This window comes from Pan troglodytes, chromosome 5, assembly GCF_028858775.2.
Source record: "Pan troglodytes isolate AG18354 chromosome 5, NHGRI_mPanTro3-v2.0_pri, whole genome shotgun sequence".
NCBI classification, from domain to species: Eukaryota; Metazoa; Chordata; class Mammalia; order Primates; family Hominidae; genus Pan; species Pan troglodytes.
The window spans coordinates 121,425,566-121,451,997 of record NC_072403.2 but is presented as its reverse complement, the minus strand read 5'-3'; the positions used below and the strand labels follow the sequence as shown (position 1 = coordinate 121,451,997).

The 26,432-nt window shown below is 38.7% G+C and overlaps 1 protein-coding gene across 18 annotated transcripts in view; it reads left to right on the top strand.

The window, feature by feature from the left end:
* AK9 (adenylate kinase 9) overlaps positions 1 to 26,432 on the top strand; it is a 196,285-nt gene that overhangs the window by 154,496 nt on the left and 15,357 nt on the right. For all 18 annotated transcript variants that reach the window (XR_010157762.1, XM_016956141.4, XM_054686881.2 and 15 more), the window contains 6 exons: positions 1,160 to 1,379; positions 5,563 to 5,625; positions 17,989 to 18,201; positions 18,558 to 18,776; positions 20,195 to 20,408; positions 25,277 to 25,478. Coding sequence is in view for 17 of the 18 variants with exons in the window: in XM_016956141.4 (XP_016811630.2) it covers positions 1,160 to 1,379; positions 5,563 to 5,625; positions 17,989 to 18,201; positions 18,558 to 18,776; positions 20,195 to 20,408; positions 25,277 to 25,478 (1,131 nt within the window). In the remaining variant the exon portion in view is untranslated. The remainder of the gene's footprint in view (positions 1 to 1,159; positions 1,380 to 5,562; positions 5,626 to 17,988; positions 18,202 to 18,557; positions 18,777 to 20,194; positions 20,409 to 25,276; positions 25,479 to 26,432) is intronic.

Sequence of the window (26,432 nt, the reverse complement as noted above, 5' to 3'; positions counted from 1 at the left end):
GTATACATATGTAACAAACCTGCACGTTGTGCACATGTACCCTAGAACTTAAAGTATAATTTAAAATATATATATATATATATATATATTATGGCCAATATATGGAAATTTGCCTCCTTACTAAGAAAGGAAAATTCACATTTTTGAATTAACAACTTTGAAGGCTGAAACTGTCAAATGTTCATGAAAGTCCTATTTGTATTAAGAAGAAAATATATATTTAAATATAAATATTAAAAACAAACCAAATTTCAGATAAGCAGGAGAAACAAATTCTACAGGAACCAGTATTGACTCTCTCAATTAAACAAAGCCAAGTTTTCAAAGCTTGGTTGTTTTATAAGTGCTCTCTAATTAAAATGTATTAACATTCCAGTTATTTTCCTGATTCTTTTTTTTTTTTTTTTTTTTGAGAAGGAGTTTCACTCTTGTTTCCCAGGCTGGAGTGCAATGGCATATTTTCTTGATTCTTAAAGTCTCATCACACTTGGGCAAGTTTGACAATCCCATTTGAATATAATCATCTTGCCCATAGGAACCAGGATACATACATTAACAATTGTCATCAGTTACAAGGAGACCCAGGGAGGTGGGTATGAGTTGTCTCATGAAAGGAAGCACTGTTAGAAGAAAAACTGCCAAAGGTGAGGGCTCCCACTACAATTGGGCTGGCCAGGTGTACTCTTTAAATAAAGAATACCACATTCATTAGGCTGGGCACCGCTCCCAAACAGAGAACTTATTTTCTCTTTTCCTATGGTCTTCTCACAACTTTTAGTAAACTTTCAGTTAATAGTAATTGTCTGTAAACTGATTGACTACAATTTTATATTATAAATATATGTATGGAATATTGTAATTTTAATCCAACTTGATTTATTTTGAAAAAGAAATGTCACGTATACAACTAGAAATATTAAAAGAAATAAAAGATAAATTTTTAAACTATTCATTACATACAGAAAGTTGATATTTATCAATACATTTTTTTACTGTATTTTTTCTTTTAAAATATTTCATTGACAAGTAAAGAATGTATATATTCAAGGTGTAATGATGACTTAATATACCTTGTATAATGATCATTACAGTCAAATTAATGAACACATCCATTACAACATTTTAATGAAATAAAGTAAATTATGAAAATTTCCACCAGTTCCACAGGTTTTATATTAGATGGTTTCCCACGATATCCAGAAGAGGCCCAGTTTTTGGGAGATCGTGGATTTTTCCCAGATGCAGCTGTTTTTATACAAGTTGATGATCAAGATATTTTTGATCGCCTCCTTCCTGCCCAAATTGAAAAGTGGAAACTAAAACAAAAGAAGAAATTAGAAAGGAAGAAACTGATCAAAGACATGAAGGCAAAAATCAGGGTATGTATCTAGCAAAAATGCATTGAATAAATCTGTTCAGCATCTGTTTAGTGATCTATTATAAAGTGATCTTCACAAAAAATATAGTATTCTAATTTTAATACCACAGTAAGCATGAAATATTTTTCATCGAATATTAAGACTATAATAAGAGTTAAGCGTTATTTCAGGCTTTTGTGGTGATCAATGTGTTAATGCTTCTCTCTTTATGGCAAACAAAAGATAGTGGTACTGCCAAGACTTCCCTCTCCCAGACATGGGAGCAAAGTGGAAGAGGTAACAAACAGAGATTTGAAACACAAAGAAGTAAAATTTCAGAGGTCTTTTTCGCTGCCCCTGGAGCGATGACACCATCCATCAAAGACATGTGAGCCTGTAGTGAAACCAGACCAAATTAGGTTAGAACATTGTACCTAATCCTACATTCTGAGGAGTATTCCATAAAATGTTCAAAAGTGTCGCAGGGAACCAGCAATTCCACTCCTGGGAATCTATCTAACAGAAATGAAAATATATGTCCACATAAAAAGTTACATGTGAATGTTCATAACCATTATTCATAATAACCAGAAAGTAGAAACAACCCAAATCATCAGCTGATGAATAGAAAAATAAAAGGTGGTATATCCTTAGAATTGAAAAACTACTCGGCATTAAGAAGGAATGACCTATTGATACATCCTGTAACATGGATAAAAATCAAAACCATTGTGCTGAGTGACAGAAGCCAGGCAAAACAGGAGTGCATCCCATACAATTCCATTTACATGACATGCCCTGAAAAGGCAAACCTGTAAGTCTGGGCTGAGGTAGAAAGAATGGGCTTTTGAGTCTGGACCTAGGATGGCCCAGATGAGGCATGAGAGCAGTGTTAAACGTCTGAAGGGCTTTCATACCGAAGAGAGCTTGGAGGTACTCCACGTGGCCTCAAGGGAAAGAACTACCATTGGTAGGAGGAAGGTACAGGGAAAGTATATTTCATTCTTAGCAAGACATTTCAAAAAGAACCAGGACTGAAGGCAGGGAGCTCCTTGCCAATAAATAAGCATAAACTAGGCGAACATTTGGCAGGGGAGAATGGAAAAATGTGTCAGAGAGCTCATCTATTAATTTCAATTCTGAGATACTAAGACTTAAATTATGTAATACATTCTCACAACTCAACACCAATTAAATTACAGACTGCCAAAGTGTTAAAACCAAGCAGTTCCTCTTTCATTGCTCAGACATCGTTTTCAAATTCTTTTCATCTTGGGGTTAGCCAGAGGAAATCCCTTCAAGGCCATTGCCATCCATTCCTCTCCCCCACCACACTAAGGTTGCATGTCCCAGGCCATTACTGGTCTGCACAATATCAAGGCAGGCAGAGTTCTTAGCCATCTAAGAACTATGGATGTAAGGAGGGAGACGTGGGAAGGTACGTGGCTCCACACTGTTCTTGATGACGTTCAGGCCAAACTGTCTGCTATGCGAGAGATTCTGTAAGTATGAGAATGGAAAAGAAAGAGCCAAAGATGAGAGCCTACCAAAGCACATTCATATGTTGTCTCACTGTGGGGCCTGGAATATCTAGGCCAGTGCTAACACAGAAATCTCCATGATGACAGAAATGTCCTGGATCTGTGCTGTCCTGTACAGGAGCCAGTAGCCGCAGTGGCTGTTGAGCACTTAAAATGTGATTAGTGTGACTGAAAAATCAAATGTTTAATTTTGTTTAATTTTAATATAAATAGCCACACACAGCTAGTGGCTATTGTACTGGACAGAACAGCTGTAGGGCAATGAAGCCACATCCTAGATATCACATGCTTTAAGAATTTTAGGGACCTAGAATAGGAAAGCAGCAGGTTTCTGGAGCTAGTTTATCACCCCAGGCATTTGCCCCTTCCTTTCCTCACCCAATAACTCTATCTCAGTTCAGAGCTTTCTTGGCTGACACCAGCGCTCCTACAGTGACCTAATTGTCCTCCCTGGCTTCATCTCTCTGCCTTCCAGACCATCCTCCTGACTACCTCCACACGAATTTTCCTAAAACTCCATTTTGATCAAGCCACCCCATTAAGGTCTGAATTCTCAATCTTATCCCAAATTCTAATTTTTTTCTCAGTATTTCTCGAATACAAACCCTTCTCTGCAGCAGCCACCACATTGTATGCTTTGGCAATCCCGTATCTGGTAGTTTCTTTTCTTTTCTTTTTTTTTTTTTTTTTTGAGATGGAGTCTGACTCTATCGCTAGGCTAGAATGCAGTGGCGCAATCTCAGCTCATTGCAACCTCCGCCACTTGGGTTCAAGCGATTCTCCTGCCTCAGCCTCCCGAGTAGCTGGGACTACAGGCATGCACCACCATGCCCAGCTAATTTTTGTATTTTTAGTATAGATGGGGTTTCACCATGTTGGCCAGGTCAACAGATCGAGACCATATCTGGTAGTTTCTAAAAGCATCCTCACACTAATTGTGTGACATTACGTGAGTTAAACTCTGAATTTCTGTTAACTCACCTCTAGAGTGGAGTAATGCCTTGCAGATATGTTTTGAGCAGAAAGTGAAAGAATATATATTATAGTGCTCAGGACAGTGCTGCCATCTGGGAGATGTACAATAATTAGTCAAACCTCACTGACTATTTATTTGAGTGAAAGGAGCAGAGGAAAAGTAGACTCGGAATGTGTATGAGTGCTGTTGTGTATAGTTTGCAATTTTTTGGTAATACAGTGGTCTTTATGTTTTATGAAAACACAAAAAAGACTATGTTTTCACAACTCCACATTTAAAGAACCTATAGTAAAAATATGTTTTTATAAAAGGAAATAATGGAAGTTTTTGTAAATTCTCACCAGTTAAGAGCCATAGAATCTTTCTGGGGCTCATAAACCAAATGAATTTTATTCAGTTCAGTTTTATAATTCTATCTACAAATAATTCTTGCATGCCTACAAGGCATAAGTTCTCAGGAATGTGTACTCAATAGCAACCAGACGAAAGCACCCAGGTTCTGCTCATCTGCACCAGAGCCCCAGAGCATGTCCTCAGGCACCACTCTATCCTCCCGGTATTTAAAGGGAGACCAGTTTACAGAGTCCTGAGCCAATAAGCCCCCAAACCTGAAGAAAGCAGATTAGTTTTCATGGAGACCTTGGAGACCTATCAAAGGGGATCCATTGTGTTAGATTTAGAGGATTCTGGGAAGGTTGGAGGACTATCTATATATCAAGTCTGTGACTGTCTGCCAACCACATACACTTTCCCCATGTGGACATATGTATTTTTAGGTTTGTTAGGCCAGGGGTTCCCAACCCTTGGGCCATGGATGGATACCACTCTGTGGCCTGTGAGGAACCAGGCCACACAGCAGGAGGTGAGCAGTGAGTGGGCAAGTGAGTGAAGCTTCATCTGTATTTACAGCCGCTCCCCATCACTCACATTACTACCTGAGCTCTGCCTCTGGTCAGATCAGCAGCACATTAGATTCTTATAGGAGCACAAACTGTATTGTTAATTGTGCATGCAAGGGATCTAGGTTGCACACTCATGAGAATCTAATGCCTGATGATCTGTCACTATCTCCCATCACCTCCAGATGGGACCATGTAGTTGCAGGAAAACAAGTTTAGGGCCCCCACTGATTCTACATTATGGTGAATTGTAAAATTATTTCTTTGGATATTACAATGTAATAATAATAGAAATAAAGTGCACAATAAATGTCATGAGCTTGAGTCATCCCAAAACAATCCCCATCTTCGGTCCATGGAAAATTGTCTTCTGTGAAACCAGTCCCTCATGCCAAAATGGTTGGGGATCACTATGTTAGGCTATTTAATAGTGTGTTAAAAGCTTACCATTTTCAGTGAATTGCCTCCAAGTATTTCCCTATTTCCTGCCACCAAAACCAAACAAACAAATGAGCGATAAATTTTGAAAAGGAGTTCTAAACTTTGTGGAAAGAGTAACTGACCCCAAGTGCTGTTTATCCCTCTGGAAGAAAATAGCTGATCAAGAGGTTCAGAGGTACAAGGATGCAAGCCAAGCAACATGATTACCGCCATCGCATCCTTTCCTGCAAAGTTCACTGTGCTTCTGCCCAAACGTTATTCCTACTTTATATAAAAATATATTAATACAGAGAAAGCCACTTTTATCATTCTCCATTACAATTTTTTAATGTCTCTTTCTTTAACAGGTTGATACGATTGCTAAAAGAAGGGCTGAACTTATATTAGAGAGAGATAAAAAAAGGAGGGAGGTAAGTAATTTTTTTTTTTTTTTCAAAACAGGGTCTCACTCTGTTGCCCAGGGCAGGGTGCAGTGGCACAATCATAGCTCACTGCAACCTCGAACTCCTGGGCTCAAGGGATCCTCCCACCTCAGCCTCTCAAAGTGCTAGGATTACAGGCATGAGCCATCACACCCAGCCTTTGCCTTCTGGCTTAAGACACTATTGTAACAGCTTTTCAAGGCTGACCCTCTTGTAACCTGATTTCCATCTGTATAAAAATGTCCAGCCAAACAAGGAGAAGAGAAAAAGAGGAATATCAGAAAATACAACTTGCTACAAGTGCAACCACATGTCACCCTGGTGTGAATATGCTGGACTTCCGTACAGAGGACTGCTGATATTATACAGTGCAACTGCAACTGCAACTGCAGGCACAAAACATTGCAGAAGCGGGGCCAAAGTAATTGTTGCTTTGTCAAAACAAAATATTCACAACCAAAAGTAGATAAGAAAAAACCACTGGACTGAGAAAATTATGGCACCATGTAAGAATAAGAACCCTCCTCTTAATTATTTACCTCGATTTTCATTCATTTATTCATTCAGTCCATCAGCAAACATTAATTGAGCTTTGTGTCTGACACTGTTTCAAATACTGGCAAATCAGCCATGAGCAAAACTTACAGAAATTGTAGCCTCATTCTAATGCTCATTTCCCTCATCAAACATGTTCTGAAAGTTTACTCTGTTTAAGGTGTCATGCTAATGTTTAGGATCAAAAAGATGTCCTAACCTGGAATTAAGTACAGTTAACTACTTTAAGCCCTTGGGAGTCCCTAGTGGTCCCCTTCTGAATCACTTCAAATGTTTCAGCAGTGAAGGAGTCCAGGCTTTGCAGTTAAACACACCTACGCGGTATCCATTCTCCAGTTCTCACTGACTTTGTTCACTGTTCTCCAGTGCCTGGTGGAGTGCTGACACATGTGACATTCAACTTCAGTTGTTTCGCTGAGGTTGTATAACATTGAGTAAGTCACTTAGCCTCTGTAAACCTAGGGCTTTTTATTGTAAAATGGGAAAAATTAATACATTTAGTTTCCCTAATTAATAATAATTTAATTTCCCTTTGCTACTCTTTAGTTAAATCTTCTTTTCTTAAGAATTAATTTTCAGGATAAACTTTAAATGTTCTTTATAATTTTTTCATTTGTTAACATTAGAATGGTGTGATTTCTTCTGATTTCTCATTCAGAAATTCAGTATTCTATGTAGAGGTTAAATAGGATTTTGTAAGTCAGCTCTCCTGAGACTTCATGTTTGTAAAACTGTCTGTGTATCCCACAAAACTGATACAAACAAACTCGCAGCACAACTCCTGAGATGTCTGATGAATAAAAAATTAAAACTGTATGTGGGGTTTTTTTCTTCCAACTCCTTTGATGGAAATTTTATATGTCCTGCTACTGACTCAGACAATAAAGTAGACAAAATATAGCATCTCAGGGATGAGTTAGTGTGCTTGTTACTATTGGTCAGTGTGCCACCCTAAGTGGCATCCATCCCGACTCCACATCTATACTGGAGCTCACTTGCATGAACAGATCCAGGGGGTTTTCTCACATTTGCCTTCTTATGCAGAATATGCAGTTCTGTGACTTGCCTTTTTCAGACTAACTGGGGAATCCCTGGCAGAGAAAGCCCTTCCCAGGTTTGTCTTCTTGCCCTAAACAAAATCATTGCCTTTACTGTCTTTTTAGCACTGAATGGGACATTTCCAACATTAGAAATCACTTCAATATCCCAGTCATTACTTGCATTAATTTCATAGGGAAATGTCGCCATCTTGTGGACCTGTAGTCTCAGAATGTGACTGTAAGGCAGCCCCTGGCCTTGCTTGTAATCCTCCCTCTCTTCCTGTCCCCTGGCTCCGTCTCTGGGTCTCTATTAGGTGTTGGGTAGCCACTGGGAGGTGAAAGCAAGGGAGGGCCAGGACAGGAAGCCCGGGGAAAAAGTGAGCACAGTGTCAGACTACGCCTCGGAGAAGAGTAATAGAGACACATTGATCATAGGTACTGAGGGAAGGCCCAAGTCAGGGTCCACATGAGGTTGAAACAAGGGTCTGGACCAAGTACCAGGCCAAAACCATCTCCAGGATCCTCTAGGGAGAAGACAGAGTGTTTAGACCCAAAGGTTGATACACAGAGGGCTCTTCAGGATGAAACAGCAAGCAAAAGTGTGCATGGGTATACGGGTTGGAGACAGATTCAAAGCACTGAAAACCAAGTAGTTCACAATAGCTGCTCCACAGGCAGTGTCAGTCACACCACAGCATAATAAAGAAATTTGGGATCTAGATAATGAACACCTGTGTCAGGAAGCCCTGAGAACTCTGACAGGTCTTTTACTTCTTCTTCCATTTCTTCATGCTTTCCTCTTCCGTCCCTTCTCTAATCATAAAAAAATCCATCGCTCTCCTGGCACAAGCTTCTGTCCAGATGTAGCTTCCCCTGTCTTCCCCTACCAGTAGACAGTTGTAACACAGCTTACCCCAAATCTAGTCCTGTCTCTCTGAGACTATGAATTTATTTGCTTTCTGCTTGTCCCCTCTGTTTTCTGTTTCTCTGTTCCCCTTTTCCGGCCTTCCTTGGATTATTTGAATATATTTTAGAAATTCATTTTAATTATCTATTGCCTTCTTTTCTTTTGAAAAGTGTGTAAAATTTTTATTTTATTTTTTTCTTTTTCAATTTGTATTTTAGGTTCAGAGGGTACATGTGCAGGTTTGTTACATGGGTAAATTGCATGTTGCCGGGGTTTGGTGTACAAATAATTTTGTCACTCAGGTAGTGAGCATAGTACTCAATAGGTAGTGTTTTGACCCTCACTCTCCTCCTACCCTCTACCCTCAAGTAGGCCCCAGTGTCTGTTGTTCCCCTCTTTGTGTCCATGTGCACTCAAAGTTTAGCTCCCACTTATGAGAACATGCAGTAGTTGGTTTTCTGTTCCTGTGTTAACTTGCTTGGGATAATGGACTCCAGCTCCATCCATGTTGCTGCAAAAGATATGAATTCATTCTTTTTTATGGCTGCATGGTATTCCATGGTATATATGTACCACATTTTCTTTATCCAGTCCACCATTAATGGGCATCTAGGTTGATTGCATGTCTTTGCTATTGTGAGTAGTGCACTGCATGTGTGCATGTGACTTTTTGGTAGAACGATTTCTATTCCTTTGGGTGTATACCCATTAATGGGATTGCTGAGTTAAATGGTAGTTCTAAGTTCCTTGATAAATCTCCAAACTGCTTTTCACAGTGGCTGAACTAATTTACATTCCCACCAACATTTCCTTTTCTTCATAACCTCACTAACATCTGTTATTTTCTGACTTTTCAATAATAGTCATTCTGACTGGCATGAGATAGGACACCATTGTGTTTTCGATTTGCATTTCTCTAATGAGTAGTGACATTGAGCATTTTTTCATATGCTCGTTGGCTGTGTCTATGTTTTCTTTTAAGTGTCTGTTTATGTCTTGTGCCCATTTTTTAATGGGGTTGTTGTTTTGGGCTTGTTGATTTGTTTAAGTTCCTTATAGATTCTGGATATTAGACTTGTGTTGTACGCATAGTTTGCAAATATTTTCTCCCATTCTGTTGGTTGTCTGTTTCTTCTGTTGATAGTTTCTTTTGCGTGAAAAAGCTCTTTAGTTTAATTAGGTCCCACTTGTCAATTTTTGTTTCCGTTGCAATTGCTTTTGGAGACTTTGTCATAAAATATTTGTCCAGAACCAAAACAGCATGGTACTGGTACAAAAACAGATACATAGAGCAATGGAACTCAGAAATAAAGCTGCACACCTACAATCATCTGATCTTCGACAAGGTCGACAATAACAAGCAATGGGGAAATGACTCCCTAGTAAATAAATGGTGCTGGGATAACTGGTTATCCATATGCAGAAGAATGAACCTGGACCCCTTCCTTTTACTATATACAAAAATCAAAATGGATTAAAGACTTAAATGTAAGACCTGAAACCATAAAAACCCTAGAAGAAAATCTATTGCCTTTTTAAGTATACCTCTATGCTTCGTTTTTTAGTAGTTATGCTAGAATTACAAATACATCCTTGGCTTTTCACGTTCTACTTAGGGTCAATATTATTCAATGTAATATTGTAAAAACCTTAGAACTGTCTAGCTCCATTTGCCCCACCCATCTCCAATCCACTAACATCCTTTATGCTCTAGTTGTGATGTGTTTTACAACTGAATACATTACAACCCTCAAAAGAAATAGTTCTAATGTTTATATTAAATAGTCACATGTATTTTCAAAAAATTAATAGGAAAGTAAGCCTTGTTTTCCATTTATCCAGATATTTACTATTTCTGATGTTCTTCATTCATTCCTCTGGTATGATGGAAATCAGAAGGATGGGAATGCTGGACATCTGAATTATTGTTCACCTATTGTCTTTCTTTTTTCTGTATCTATGGTTTTCAACAGTTTGGTTATGGTGTACCTACATATCATTTTCTTCATATTTAGTTTGGAGTTCACTAAGCTTCTTTAATCTGTAAATTTGTGTCTTTCACTAAATTTGGAGAAACTTTAGACATTATTTCTTTAGACATTTTTTCTTCCTCATTTACTCTTTGTCTTCTCCTTATAGTACCCCAGTTATACATAGGTTAGACCTTTGCTGTTGTTCCACATGTCCTGGGAACTTTGTTGATTTTTTTCCATCTTTTTTCTCTCTCTTCTTTAAGGTAAATAATTTAAGCCCAACCAACAATTTTTTTAATTTCAAATATTGTATTTTTAGTTCTAAAATTTCCATTTGGTTTGTTTCTATATTTTCTATTTCTCTCCTGAGATTTCCTATCTGTTCATTTATTATAAGTGTATTTTCCTTTTCCTCATTGATCATTGTAATAATAACTTCTTTAAAAGTTCTTGTTTGGTGATCCTAACACCTGGGCTGGGTATTTGATTATTATCTTTCTTTATGAGGATGGGTCAAATTTTCATAATTCTTCATATTTTGAGTAACTTTGGATTATGTTCTAGAATTGTAAATGTTATATTGTGGGGATTCTGGACTTTGTTATGTACCTCCAAAGAGAACTGAGGTTTTTGTTTTAGCAGGCAATTAACTTGGTAAGATAAACTTTAAAATTCTGTCATGCCTGCAATGAATGGCAGCTCAGTGTATACTGTTCTTGAACTGCCCATATGTACATGGTTCACAGGCTAGCCAGAGTCTTGGACAAATTGACTTTGGTATTTCCTTCTCTGGCTCTCTCATCTCTGGCATTTACCCTCACTCTCCAGTGGCCCTGGTTTTGGCTCCTTTCTCTGGTTGCTCCATCCAGAAAGTCAGTTGGCTTTCTACCAAAGTTTTAGTCACACTGAACCACCACTACTCTGAAACTGCCCTCTCGGCAAATGCACAAAATTAGAAAACTCACCCTATGCCAATTGCTTCCTCCAAATTTTGACTGCTCTTCAAAATCTGCTTTTCTTGCTCCAAAGACCTCAAAAATAATAGAGAGAGAGGAGTGTTGTTTACAGTTTATTATTATCTGCTAGAGGTTAAATAAACTTATTTGAGGCAGATCTTCAAGGCCATGAAGTTTAGAATATACACTTCCAACTTGAGGACTAAGAGATGCGTGATGTCAGGGAAAACAACACTGTTCTACAAGATTAAATGACCATTTGCAGAAAAATGAAAAAAAATTTTCCCTAGGAAGAATTAACCTGAGAGCCTCTTAGATGATCTTTTGTGAAGATTTTTAGGATATTTTTAGGATTTTTTTTAAAATCAATATTGTACTACAGGTGTGAGCCAAAGCAAAGTAAGAAAAAGAAATAGCATACATATTAAAAAGTAAGAATAAAACTCATTATTTGTATATAATTTGAATATCTAGAAAGTGTAAGAGGGTAAATTGCAGAAAAATTCCTTAAGGTCACCTCTACCAGCCCTTCACTTAACAGTGACATTTGCCCCATAAAGAAAAAAGGTAAATCATTTCTAAAGGGATGAAATAATCTGTCTGGAAGATTCTAGGTCCACAGAATGTTGGTTGATACCTTTTATTTTTGGGGCAAGATCCAGGCTTCCTGCATCTTCTCATCTTCACATCTTAAATAGAAGTGTGATACAACATTACCTGCTCATATACAGAAAGCATGCAGTTGCTCTGAACTAATCAATTTAATCCTTCATTTATAAAAATGAATAGCCAACCAAGGGTTACCATATACTTGAGGAAAATCACCAACAAAAGGGAAAACCAACATAAACAAACAGAACAATTGATCATAAAACAAGTGGACAACCCAGGAAACATCATTAAATATTAAAAGAATTTCACTTTCTCTCAGAAAATTCAAGAAGAAACTTATATCCATAAAACAGGAAGAAGATGCTATAAAAAGTCAGAGAACAAAAAAGAGTTAATGAAAACTAAAATAAGTTAAAAGTTAAATTGAAAAAAAGGAAAAGTCCAAGAAGTTTCTCAAATATAAAACAAAGTGCAAGAGATAGAAAATACAAAAGAAAAAAACTGAAGATCTATGAGGTCAATCCAGGAAGGTCAACATCCAATATGCATTTCAAACAGTGGAAACAGAAAATAAAGAAGGAAATAATCTAAGAAATGTTAGAAGAAAAGTTCCCAGTATTGAAGAGAGCAGGAGGTCTTCAAATTGAAAGGGCCCATGGAATGCCAAGCAGAATAAATAAAAAGAAATGTGCATTAGACACATCCTTATGAAATTTGAGATTGGCGGGTATAAAGAGAAGCTCCTACTTGTTTCTAAAATTTTAAAAGGATATCTACAAAGGAATGGAGGTAAGACTTGTATCAGACTTCTCAGTAACAATACTGGACAGTAAAAGACAAAGACAACGCTTGTAAAATTCTAAGTGAAAATGGTTTTCAGCCTAGAACTCTGTACTTAGCCAAACTGTTTATAATGAGAGAAAATGAAATGGAAAAATTTTCAGATACTTAAGATCAGTGAAAATTAGCCTCTTTTATATTCTTCCTGAAAAGAGTATCCAATTGATATGGTGAATAACACTGCTTCTGCTCACAAAATAAACAACAATAAAACAAACGAAAAAACCCTAGAAATATGGGGGTGGGGAGAGACAATAAGAGTATTATTCAAATATGGGGCAAATGTAATTGTAGCATGATTTTGAATAAGAAGAAAAAATGATGCTTGGTCTTGATACTAGAAACATTCTACTTAGAATAGTGCATGTTTCTTGATACAGAATTGCATTCCTTGTATTACTAACTCCAGCTGTAGTGAATAAGGGTTACGTAATTTAACATAGCAGGTGCTGTTTATTGGATTTCCATATTCAGAATCAATCAAATGCTGTTTGCTTACTTTTAATTTTTAGAATCAATTTCTACATGAAGCACCAAATACTGAACTCCAATTATAGGACAGGGACATAAATGTAGTAATATTGGAGACAAAATACTTAGAAACTGAAGAAAGGGAGACTTGGAAGGAAGAGTAAGGACATCTTCTTGATGGGGAATCAAAACAGACATCTAAAGAGGACAGCTCAATAAAATAGAGATTTGGATATAATATTTAAAGTTATAAGCACTCGATTACAAAATAAAGAGCGAAAATATGACTAAAACTGGGCAACAGGCAGAAAGAGGAGTGATGTAAGTTAGCTAAATTCCTCATCATCACTGGCAGGAAAGAGGAACCAAATATCACAAGGGTCAAAAGTGATTACCGTTTACTGTTTGTTTTGTTACTTTCTAAACTGGTTTCTATAGAAAAAACACACATTTTTAAAATAGAAGAATGATTAAATGAACTGTGATACTATGAAATACTATGTGGCTGTTAAAAATATTAAGATGCAAAGAACAATCAGTGAAGAGAAAGAAACGCATCCAAATAGGAAAAGAAGTTAAACTATCTCTTTACTGACAATATAATTCTATACCTGTAAAACCCTAAAGACTCTGCCAAAAGGTCACTGAAACTAATAAACAACTTCAGTAAAATTTCAGGATACAAAAATCAATGCACAAAATTAGTTGCCTTTATACTAGTAATGTTTAAGCTTAGAGCCAAATCAAGAATGCAATCCCATTTACAATAGCCACCAAAAGAATAAAATACCTAAGAGTACAGCTAACCAAGGAAGTGAAAAATCTCTCAAGGAGAACTACAAAACACTGCTGAAAGAAATCAGAGACAACACAAAACAAATGAAAAAACATTTCATACTCATGGACTGGAAGAATCAGTATCGTTAAAATGGCCATACTATTCAATCTACAAATTCAATGGTATTCCTATCAAACTACCAATAACATCCTTCACAGATTTTTTAAACTATTCTAAAATTCATATGGAACCAAAACAGAAGCCCCAAATAGCCAAAACAATCCCAAGAAAAAAGAAGCCAGAGGCATCACACTACCTAACTTTATACTCTTAGATTACGGTAATCAAAACAGCATGATACCAGTACAAAAACAGACACATAGACCAATGGAACAGAATACAAAACTCAGAAACAAAGCTATACACCTACAACCATCTGATCAACAAGGCCAACAACAACAACAAAAAAATAATAGAGAAAGGATACCCTATTCAATAAATGGTGCCAGGTTAGCTGGCTATTCATATGCAGAAGAATGAAACTGGATGCCTACCTTTCACCATATAAAACAATTAACTCAAGATAAATTAAAGATGTAAATATGAGACCTCAGACTGTATGATTCCTAGAAGAAAACCTGGGAAACACCATTCTGGACATTGGCTTTGGGAAATAATTGTGACTAGGTCCTCAAAAGTAATTGTACCAAAAACAAAAATTGACAAGTGGGAGCTTAGCTCCCACAAGGACCTAAGACTATGGAGCTTCTGCACAGCAAAAGAAACTATCAACAGAATAAACAGGCAACCTAAAGAATAGGAGAAAATATTCACAAACTATGCATCTGTCAAAGGTTAATATTCCAAATCTATAAGGAACTTAAACAATTGAACAAGCAAAAACCAAATAACCCCATTAAAAAGTGGGCAAAAGATGTGAACAGACACTTTTCAAAAGAAGACATACATGCAGCCAACAACATCTGAACAAATGCTCAGTGTCACTAATCATCAGAGAAATGCAAATCAAAACCACAGTGAGATACCATCTCACACCAGTCAGAATGGCAATTTTTTTTTTTTTTTGAGACAGGATGGAGTGCAGTGGCACCATCACAGCTCACTGCAGCCTCAACCTCCAGGGCTCAAGCAGTCCTCCTGTCTCAGCCTCCAAGTAGCTGGGACTGCAGATAGAAACACAGTTAGCTATTTTTTTATTTTTTATTTCCGGAGAGACAGGGTTTACCCATTTTGCCCAGGCTGGTCTCAAACTCCCGGTCTCAAGCAATCTGCCAGCCTCAGCCTCCCAAAGTGCTGGAATCACAGGTATGAACCACCATGCCTGACCTAGAATGGCTATTATTAAAAGGTCAAAAAACAACAGATACTGGTGAAGCTGCAAAGAAAAGGGAATACTTATACACTCTTGAGGGGAATGTAAATTAGCTGAGCCACTGTGGAAGGCAGTTTGAAGATTTCTCAGATAACTCAAAACAGAAATACCATTCGACCCAACAATCCCATTACTGGGTATATATACAAAAGAAAATAAATTGTTCTACCAAAAATACACATCCACTCATATGTTCATCATAGCCCTATTCACAATAGCAAAGACATGGAATTAACATAGGGGCTCATCAGTGGTGGACTGGGTAAAGGAAATGTGCTACATATGTATAATACCGTAGAATACTACATGACCATAAAAAAGAACAAAAGTCATATCCTTTGCAGCAGTGTGGATGCAGCTGGAAGCCATTATCCTGAGCAAATTAACACAGGAACAGAAAACCAAATACCCTGTATTCTCATTTATAAGTAGGAGCTAAACACTGGGTACTCATGGACATAAAGATGGCAATAATAGACACTCAGAACACCTAGAAGGAGGAGGGTTGGGGAGAGGGTTGAAAAAATAACTATTGAGTACTATGCTGACTATCCGGGTGACACAATCAATCATACCCCAAACTTCAGCATCATGCAATATACCCTTGTAACAAGCCTGCACACGTACCCCGAATCTAAAATAAAAGCTGAAATTTTTTTTTAATTCATTGAAAAAAAATTGAGATGTATGTTCTGATATGGAAAGAAATTTAAATATATTGCTAATTTTTTTAAAGTTGTAGAAAATAAAATAATCCCATTTATGTTTAAAATATGATGTAATTAAATATATATATAGTAAAACATTTGTAAGGATCCTAACCAAATTGTTAACCAAAATTAATTCCAGGTAGGAGGGTAGAAATAGAGATAGCACTGTGATGAAAGACTTCTACTTTTTATCTTATACAATACTATATAATTTAATTTCTTTATAATAAAAATGAATTTCTTTTTAAAATTGTACAATTTCAATTTTTAATAAAAAGTTGTAGGAGCTATTCAGTGGAGCCAGAGAGGTGAGAACAAGTTCATCTGGAACTAAGATGTCCCAGCTTGTAGTGTAGACCTATCCCACTATACTTGCAATGATCCTTAGAAAATTAAATATCAGGATAGAAAATTGACAAGCTATAATAAAAAGGAACAAGTCGTAAGGAGACTAAATGATCTGAAACTTCTCTAAAAGGAACCAGAACTGAAAAACCCTGCTCCATAGCCAAGCTCCTTTTGGAGAAAGGGGAGATTGGGCAGGAGCAGGAATGGGTCCTGATGCTCTCATCTTCCTCCCTGCCCTCACACACCCAAATCCCATCTCCAGGCACTTTTCACTAAACTAAATGACTAGAGGCCTGGTCATTTAGAAAGATTAGGAAGTAGCCAGAAGATTGCAGGCAAGAGACAATGTGAAGGCAAACAGTGGAGAGGGGCCACAAGGGAGGGAGTGTTGAGCATTGTTTAGGATTACAGTCCTTTGTAACCCCCCATCCCTTCCCACCCAGGACTCTCATCCTGGGAGTCTAGATAACTCCCAGGTTTCAGGCTGGAGGGCAGTTCTCCAACTGAAACAAGGAATACTACAGGGAGAACAGTGTGGAGGCAGTGCAGAGGATGATTATTATAGGGTTCAGTTTTGTGCAAAGTGAACTATAGCACTTAAAGCCTACACAATACGACTTAGTACCAATATCCTGTCATGGTCTTTAATAATCATTAATGTATTATTCTCGTTTTCTCAGATAGGCTATAGCCTCCGAAAAGGCATCTGCTGTTCTATTTGTACACTGCTTTACACAAAGTGACAATAATAGCTATAAGAGCATAATAATAGGTAACGTTCACATACTTACCATATGCCAGACATTTTTCTAATGCCTTTGCATGTATTAACTAATTTAATGCTCCCAGCAACCCTGTGAGATACTTTTATTATTCTTATTTTACAGATAAGGAAACATCTTGTCCCAGTTAAGATAGCTAGTGTTTTATACTCTTTGAACTGCATTAAATATTGTTCCTGAAGACCATCAAAAACATGTAACATTTTGACAATCATAGACATAAATAACATTTAATATTTTGTCTCTGTATTTATTTATGGGACCACTTTGGGGCCAGAGTCTTGAAAGTATTAAAATTCTGAGTACCAAAGAAATTTTTAAACAATTTTTCCAAGATGGCAGGTTGGAGGCAGTGTTAGCATGCCTCCCCAACTTGGAAAGACAAAATAGGGTGTAGAGATACACTCTGAACGTTTTTCCAAGAAGCAACACAGGAACTTAACAGGAAAACTGAAAGAAACCACAGACCCTTTGAAAGAAGCAGTGGGCTATATCCTACACCAGGAGCCAGGCAGAAAACTGAGACAGTGAACCCGCTCCACATTGAGCACACTGCTACTACAACCAGCAACTGAGAAAGCCATCATCCAAAGACTACCACCAAGGAACTCAAGCACAGAGGCTTCACCAATGAAGGAACACAGAAGTTGCAAGCAACTATAAACATAAAGTCACATCCTCAAGGAGAAAAAAAAGAAATTTTTAAAAACCAGTCAAATCCAAAATAAATTCAAAAATAATTAGAAGAAATAGTCTACCTAAATGAGAAGGAACCAGAAAAATAATTCTGGCAACGTGACAAAAAAGTGTTCTATAACACCCCCAAAAGTGTCAGATATTTAAAACCTTATTGCGTTACTAGATGAATGTCAACATGCAATACCAACCAATATCGAGCCATTACAAAATATTCCAGATGATTTGTTAATAGTGTCTTTTGTTACATATTTTACATGTATAGTAAAAGAGAATGTTTTCTTCCTTAGAATGTTGTTAGAGATGATGAAGAGATTAGTGAGGAAGAACTTGAAGAAGACAATGATGATATTGAAAATATCCTTGAAGATGAGTTTCCAAAAGATGAGGAAGAGATGAGTGGCGAGGAAGATGAAGAACAGGAAACTGATGCAGTTGAGCGCCTGAGAGGTGAACTAGCAGAAAAATTTGAAGCAGATACACATAATTTACAAATAATACAGGTTATTACTTTTCCTTCGCTTTTTATAATTCAAAAGTAATATTTGAGAATCAGACTAAAGCAATTTAGTTCATGGCATTTCTTTATAAACATTTTAAAAATGTATATTTTAGGGCTGTGTTTCCTTTTATCGGTATCATTTAACAATTATGCAATAAGTCCATAAATTAAGAGCAATGTGGAAGCCACACAGGGTCAGAGTAAGTTTAGTCACCAACATGCAGCCACTTGGAAGCTGAAAAATATTTGTGTTCTGGACTGAAGTAGTCAGTCACCAGCAGTGTCTACATGCTGTGACTAAATACTACCAGCCTTTTTCTCACTAAATATATTTGTTTTTATGACTTTTCTTATCAGGATGAACTTGAGAGATATTTGATACCAATAATTTCCGTTAATGGAGCTCGGAAAAATCACATTGTACAATATACATTGAATATGAAACTGAAACCACTGGTGGAAAATCGTGCAAGCATTTTTGAGAAATGTCATCCAATACCAGCACCCCTTGCCCAGAAAATGCTCACCTTTACCTACAAGTATATAAGCTCATTCGGCTATTGGGACCCTGTAAAGGTAATTTCAGCAAACGCACCTGAAAGCCATGTTCCTTATTTATTTTTTTCAAAGGTATGTCTTTTTTAAAGGAAAAAGACTGGATAATTTCAAAAATTGTAAGTATTGTGTAGTAGTCTCATCTAGCTATAAAAATACTTTGGGATTTAAAATGGAATCATTAAACTTTCAGCTTTTCTTTTATCACCAACTGTGTAACATAGAGCAGACACCCCTACCTCCCCCTGAGTTTCTCCTTATCTCTAGCATTTACTCCCATCCATGAACTTCACTCTAGCCCAAGAATTATAATGTTGACACTACCATTGATCTGTAACAACTGTCTTGAGGTAGCTCTCAGGGAGGAGCAATATTGCCATACTGTTTCACACCTACTCTGTCAAGTCCAGGGATGGCTGACACTTGCCCATCTGATGCTATAAAAAGATATTCAAACGTAGCATTGATCAATTGCCCAGTCTTCATCATCACCAGTGCAAAGATGTGGCACCACTCCTCCAACTTCATTCCTACCCACACCTTAGGTTGCCTTTTATGGGTATTTTTCCCTTTCATGATAGCTCTTAATGTTTATGTGAGTGGGATTTGAACTATACAAAAATATAGAAGAGAACCCAGTGGGATTTGCCCTACTAGTATACCCCTGAAAGATAACCCAAGAACCCAATTGTATTAGTCATCTCTGGCTGCCGTTACAAAATACCACTTGGTAGCTTAAACAACAGAAATTATTTTCTCACAGTTCTAAAGGCTAAAAGTTCAAGATCAAGGTGCCAGCAGGGTTGGTTTTTCTGACAAGGCAAGACCTCTCTCCTTAACTTGCAGTTGGCCACCTTCTATCTGTGTCCCCACGTGGCCTTTTCTGTGTGCCCACCCTGATGTCTCTTCCTCCTCTTGTAAGGACACCAGTCCCACCAGATTCAGGTTCCATCCTTCTGACCTCATTTAACCTTAATTTCCTCCTTTATTAAAGGCCCTGTCTTCAAATATAGTCACTTGGGGTGCTAGGGCCTCAAACAGAAATTGAGGAGGTAAGGGAGAAACAATTCAATCCATAACATCACCTTAGGAATGGACCTCTTTGTGAGGATAAATTGGCCTGTGAATAAATGCAAACAACCTTAGGCTGTTTGACAGAAACATTCAGTATACACTAAACACACTATAAATGAAGTAGAAGGACTATAATTGTCATAAACTGAAGGCCAATTAAGAACTATTGCATTCATTACATACGGCTGTAAAATAATGTGTACTTTTCCACAGTTGTTTAATATTAATCTTTGATTATAATTAGTTTTCTTATTCTGTAAGGAATTTTTTTTCTTATGTCACGAATTGTTTTTTTCAAATGTGTTTCAGGGAAGTGCTGTAAAAATTCAAACTAACTTTCAAATTCAACTGTGTATATGTTGCAGCTAAGTGAAGGAGAGACAATCAAGCCAGTTGAAAATGCAGAGAATCCAATTTATCCTGTAATCCATCGTCAGTATATTTATTTTTTATCTAGTAAAGAAACAAAAGAAAAATTTATGAAGAACCCAATCAAATATATCCGCCAACCCAAACCTAAGCCTACTGTGCCCATTAGGATTATAATTGTGGGGCCTCCAAAATCTGGGAAAACTACAGGTGAGCGTATGTTTGCCTTTGTTTTCCTCAAGCATAAAAGAATCTGCTTGTACCCAATGCACATGGCAGGTCAATTCACCAAGACACTGGGTTGCAGCAGAAAAAGACATTTAATCTTAGGGTGGCTGAGTGAGGAGACAGGAGGAAATCTCCAATCCGTCTCTCTGAGGAATCTGGGGCTAGGGTTTTTAAGAGTTTTGGAGTGGGCTGAATTGAAGTGCAAAAATCATTGATTGGTTGAAGAATGCAGGGTGAAGTCATGGGACAGGGAGATGAAGAAACTGACTTCTCCTGCTGATTCGGTGGGGGTTTTAAACCTCCTGTTGGTGTCAGCTATTCTGCTGGCATTTAGGTTCTGCTTAAGGAATTCCTTAACAACAGCCTTATTATTCTAACATCAGAGATCCTATCTATCTTAAACAAAAGCCTTGTGCATCTGACATCAGAAATCCTATTTAAAGGAATGATGGGGATGCCAGTGGTCAGTAACTACTGCTATGTGACTTTCAGTTACAAGGAAGTGGGTCAAAGGTGCAGCCTGATTCAGGCTTATTTTAACTGTATTTCTGTCTAGAATTCTTGTTAATCCTGTGAGAATGACTGAAAACTAGTGCCACTTCTTCAGAAAACCAACTATGAAGATTGACTCAAAACGAGATAGAAAACCTAAATAGACCAATAACCATCGAAGAGAAGGCATTCAAAAATATAACCCAACTCTGAAATGGCCCAGAATCAAATTGTTTTAGACAAAAATTATAGGAAATTTTCAAAGAACTAAAAACTCAAGAGATAATGCCTGTATTTTTATAAGCTCTCCCATAGCAAGGGGAAAGAGTAAGTTTCCCAAATTATTTTTATTTTCTTTTTTATTAAGGAATATGGTTCATACAGTCAAAAAGGCATATAGGATACAAATCCATTTTTTAATTAACATGACCCTAATATCAAAACCTAACCAAGACAATACAAGAAATTACAAACTAATATTCATAATTATAGTCAAATATGCTAAGTATATAAAGAATATGAAAATATTTTATAAATATAATTTACTATACTAGGCACAGTGGCTCATGCCTGTAATCCCAGCACTTTGGGAGGCCAACGTGGCAGGATTACTTGAGCCCAGGAGTTCAGGACCAGCCTGGGTAACATAGTGAGACCTCATATCCACAAAAAAATTAAAACATTAGCTGGGAGTGGTGGCACATGCCTGTAGTCCCAACTATTTAGGAGGCTGAGGTGGGAGGGCCACTTGAGCCAAGGAAATTGAGGCTACAGTGAGCCATGATTGTGCCACTGTACTCCACCCTAGGCAACAGAGTGAGAGCCTGTCTCAAAACAAGTAATAATAGTAAATCAATTATCTTAATCATTGCTGGAAAGGCATTTGATAAACTATATTCCTATAATGTTTTGTGTAACTTTGGACTTTAAGGTAAATAGTCCAAAACTTGGTTGGTTGTAGTATTTCAAGATGACATGATAACAACAAGAACAGTGGGTGGTCACAATGAGAACAGAATGGAAAGGGCAGATATAGGATACATTTCCAAGGAAAACAATAAGTCTTAATGACTGACTGAATAGAGAAGAGAGATAAGGGAATTTTATGTTCCAGCTCTTCAGATGAAAAGTTTATTTTGGCTTTATAAAGTTCTTAACATGACAAAAGAGTCTATAATTGTTACAGGAAAGGGGTCCAGAACCAGACCCCAAGAGAAGGTTCTTGGATCTCATGCAAGAAAGAATTCAAGGCGAGTCCATAGAGTACAGTGAAAGCAAGTTTATTAGGAAAGTGAAGGAATGGCTACTCCATAGACACAGCAGCCCCCAGGGTTGCTGGTTGCCCATTTTTATGGTTATTTATTGATGATATGCTAAACAAGGGGTGGATTATTTATGTCTCCCCATTTTAGACCACATAGGGTAACTTCCTGATGTTGCCACAGCATTTGTAAACTGTCATGGCACTGGTGAGAGTGTGGCAGTGAGGACAACCAGAGGTCACTCTCATTGCCATCTTGGTTTTGGTGGGTTTTAGCAGGCTTCATTACTGCAATCTGTTTTATCAGCAAGGTCTTTATGACCTGTATCTTGTGCTGACCTTCTGTCTCATCCTGTGACTTAGAATGCCTTAACTGTCTGGGAATGCAGCCCAGTATGTCTCAGCCTTATTTACCCAGCCCCTACTCAAGATGGAGTTGCTCTTGTTTGCATGCCTCTGACATAATCATATCCTAAATGTTCACAAAGATAATGATATTTTCCAAAGACAGCAGAATGTTGACATGCAAAATAAGATCCCACATCCAGAGCACAAGGTGAACATGTAGATTACCTGGTATCTCATTTTTTTGTTGAAATGGTGGTTGATTTTTAAATAAGGTGTCAAATTTTAGGAGTCTAATTATTGTTAGAACTTTAAAAAAAACAGATTTTGTTCCAGCATTTGTGCAAAGCTGAAGTTATATGCTCTGTGGCTCTCATAGGAACTTCTTTATTGGGTGGTCCTGATGGTGGTCCCTGGTCAATCATCATCCTCATGGGATGAGTAGGGTTCTGAGTATCCTCCACCCACTGCTATCTCCACACAGTGCTCAGGCAAGGAATATACACACAACAGAGCACACCCACATTTACTAGCTACTAGAAGCCATTTATCTGTCTGTTGTCTCACTCAGGAGAAGCCAGTGTGAGTCTTCTTTCAGCCAGTGGCAACATCTATGTAACCTTGGACAAATCAGTTCCCCTCATCTATAAAACTGGAATTTCAATATCCATTCCACCCACCTGATGAAATAGTTAAAAATTTCAAATAAAGTCACAGAAGAAAAATTCCTCATAGGCTGTAAGTCACTATTAAAATGTCAAGTGTGCCATTATACATTTTAAAAATTATTTCCTAGAGGATTAACTGAGATCTAACTGTATAGGGTATGCTATGGTGGTTGCATCATGGAGTCCATAAATGGACAGAAAGGGGAATGATACAATTCAGTGAAACAGGAATATTATATTGTTATTTGGGGCATACTACCAGATAGTAAGAGTACGTAAAAGATGACTTGCAAAGCTCTCAAAAATTTTGCCACCTCATGCAGAAAAAAAACCCTTAAAATTGGTTTGTTAAGGAAAAAAAAAAAAAAAAAAAAAAAAAAAAAAAGCAGATTTGGCTCATTAACCAGATCTATCAGCCACATACCTGAAGTACTGTTAATGACTGACCTTTGACAGTTATTAGTTCCGTAAAATAGGGCAATTTTAATTTTTGAAATTTCATTGAGAAATGTGAAAATTAGCTTGCTGTTGATATCATTAGCCAGAGTCTAAAACTAAGGTGAACTGATAAATTTGTGAAATGAAATAAATTTAGAGTTTTGTTTTTTACTATCTATTGGGTACTACTGTTCTGGTATCTTTGGGTTGGATCTTTTCTGGCTTGAAACCTCTGTGGCTGCAGCACTTTTGCCCAAATTCTTGTCCTGCATCCAGGAAGAATGAGGTAGGCAGACAAGTGAAGAGTGAACAAGACAAACATGAATTGAGTGTTGTAGCAGCTCAGAGGAGACCCACAGTGGGTGACTCCTCTACTTAGGCAGGTTGTCTGTCCAGTGTTCAGTTCTCAGCAGAGAAGAGGCCCTGGAGAGGGTAGCTCCTCTGTGCTACTGGTTGTCCTGATGTCTGGTTGTCCTGATGTCTGCTGCTCTCAGCAGAGAGGAGGCCCTGGAGAGGGTGGCTCCTATCTGCTGGCAGGTCATCTCTGCAGCTCTCAGCAGAGAGGGTAGTTCCTCTCTGCAACTGGTTGTTCTGTCATCTCCAGCTATCAGCAGAGAGGATACTCCTCTCTGCAGCTGGTCGTCCTGTCCTCTCCAGCTATCAACAGAGAGGGTACTCCACTGTCAACAGAGAGGGTACTCCTTTCTGCAGCTGGTCATCCTGTTATCTCTCTGCCCTCTTCGTCCTCTGGTCGTCCTCTCCCCTGCTCTGGCTGAGCCCAGGGCTTTTATGGACCTCAGAGGGGAGGAAGTGCCTGCTGATTGGTCCATGGGTGGCCCTGGGTAGGCCCAGAAGAGGCACCACGAGTCCCCACTCCTGTCCACAGACCGGCATCCCAGCCCCCAGCCTTCAGGCCCTCCCTGGCCTGAAGCTGGGGCCTTACTAGGGACCCACCCCCTTCTGCCCAGGAATCAATCTGCCACCCACTGCCATTTATGGCCCCTGGGGCTTGGCCCCAACCCCTGCTCAGAGATGGGAGTAGGGCCAGGAGCAGAGAGAGGCCAGGCAGCGGGAGCAGACACCCCTGAGCCTGCAGGGGTTGGGGAGGTTCCCAGGCCCCTGTGGATGCAGGCTGCAGAGATGCAGAGATGCCTGGGTCCTGCACCTGGGAGAACCCCCCAAGCTGCACCCAGGGAGCTCCCACCCCACCAACTCACAAGGGGCAGGGTTCCTGCTTGTCCACGGCTCCTGCCTGCTCCATAGAGCAGGAGGCCCAGAGCTGCAGCCGTGGGTCAGGTGACTGCAGCTACACCCAAGAGGGCAGGTCTTACTTGCTCCTGGCTGCCTCCAAGAGCACAGGGAGGCTCAGACCCATAGCCGCAGTTTAAGTGACTGTAGCCACACCCAGGAGGATGAGGCTGCTGCCTGCTCCATAGAGCAGGAGGCCTGGGTCTGCAGCATGGTTTGGGCAGCTGCAGCCAGTGTGATGGCAGCAGCCACTGCCATCACTATGTTTGCTACTTGGGGGACAGGATCATTAGAAGCCCAAACCTGAGCATCACGCAATATACCCATGTAACAAAACTGCACATGTCCCCCCTGAATCTAAATCATTTAATTTAATTTAAAAGTTTTATGTTTTTCAGTTGCCAAAAAAATTACAAGTGAATATGGGTTAAAGCATTTATCAATAGGAGGAGCTTTGCGTTATGTACTAAACAATCACCCGGAAACAGAGCTGGCACTTATGTTAAATTGGCATCTTCATAAAGGAATGACAGCACCTGATGAACTGGCTATTCAAGCCTTAGAACTTTCTCTGATGGAAAGTGTGTGCAATACTGCAGGGTAAGTGAATGGGGTGAGAGGATGGGACAGAGGGAGTTAAATCTTTCAAGAAACTGCTCGCTCGTGATTTAAAACACTTACATAGGGCTTAAAGCTCTTGTAAAGGGTGTGATCTACTTCTCTCAAACTCTGGGCACCTATGTGGTTACATATTTGAATTTTCTGTCAAGCAAAAACTTGGCTTGAAAATTCACATGCCAGATTAGCAGGCAGGCCCCTTCACTCTCTCCAGCAACCCCTGAGTTGTCCAAAAGCCTTCAGACTTAAACAAAGGAGGCTGATGTGACTTCCACACTCCAGGAGTTCTTCTCACTGCCCCATGAAGTTATGGAGAAGTGGCCCTCCCCCATCCCCCAGGTGCTGGTCCAGTGGAGATGGTCTATGTCTGGCCCAGCTCTCTGCACGGGTAGTAGTGCCTCTCCCTTAACACCACATTTGGACAAGAAAGCTATGCACTTGAGCTGTCTCTTCCATTTACACTTCTCACCTTTGCTCCTCCAGCACAGCCACGGGCCATACCCAGTAGTAAAAGCCCTCCCCATGAAACCTGAAGCCCTGGTCTTGAGCACAGGTCACTGACCTAGAACCCCCCTGATTTACTCAAGGTTTTCTATTAGAAGCCCCTTTGACTTTCCTTGTCTGTGACCCATAATTAAGTCCTTGAACAGTTCTCGAGTTCATTTACTGGGGAGCAGCTTCTGGGGTGTCAGACTTTATCCCCAGAAAAGGCCCAGGACTTACCCAGATTGAATTACCTCCTCCCTGGTGTTCAGCTTTGCATAAGAAGGACCTCAGTGAGGCAATCATGGTTGAGTCAAAAAGATTTCATTCCACCTTAATACCAGGACAATGACTGCTCATTCACCCTGAATTTCCCTAATCCTGAGGGTCACTCAAGTGACTCTTCACAGGACAAAGAAGTTGAGCTACTCTTGATTAAAAAAACAACAATTG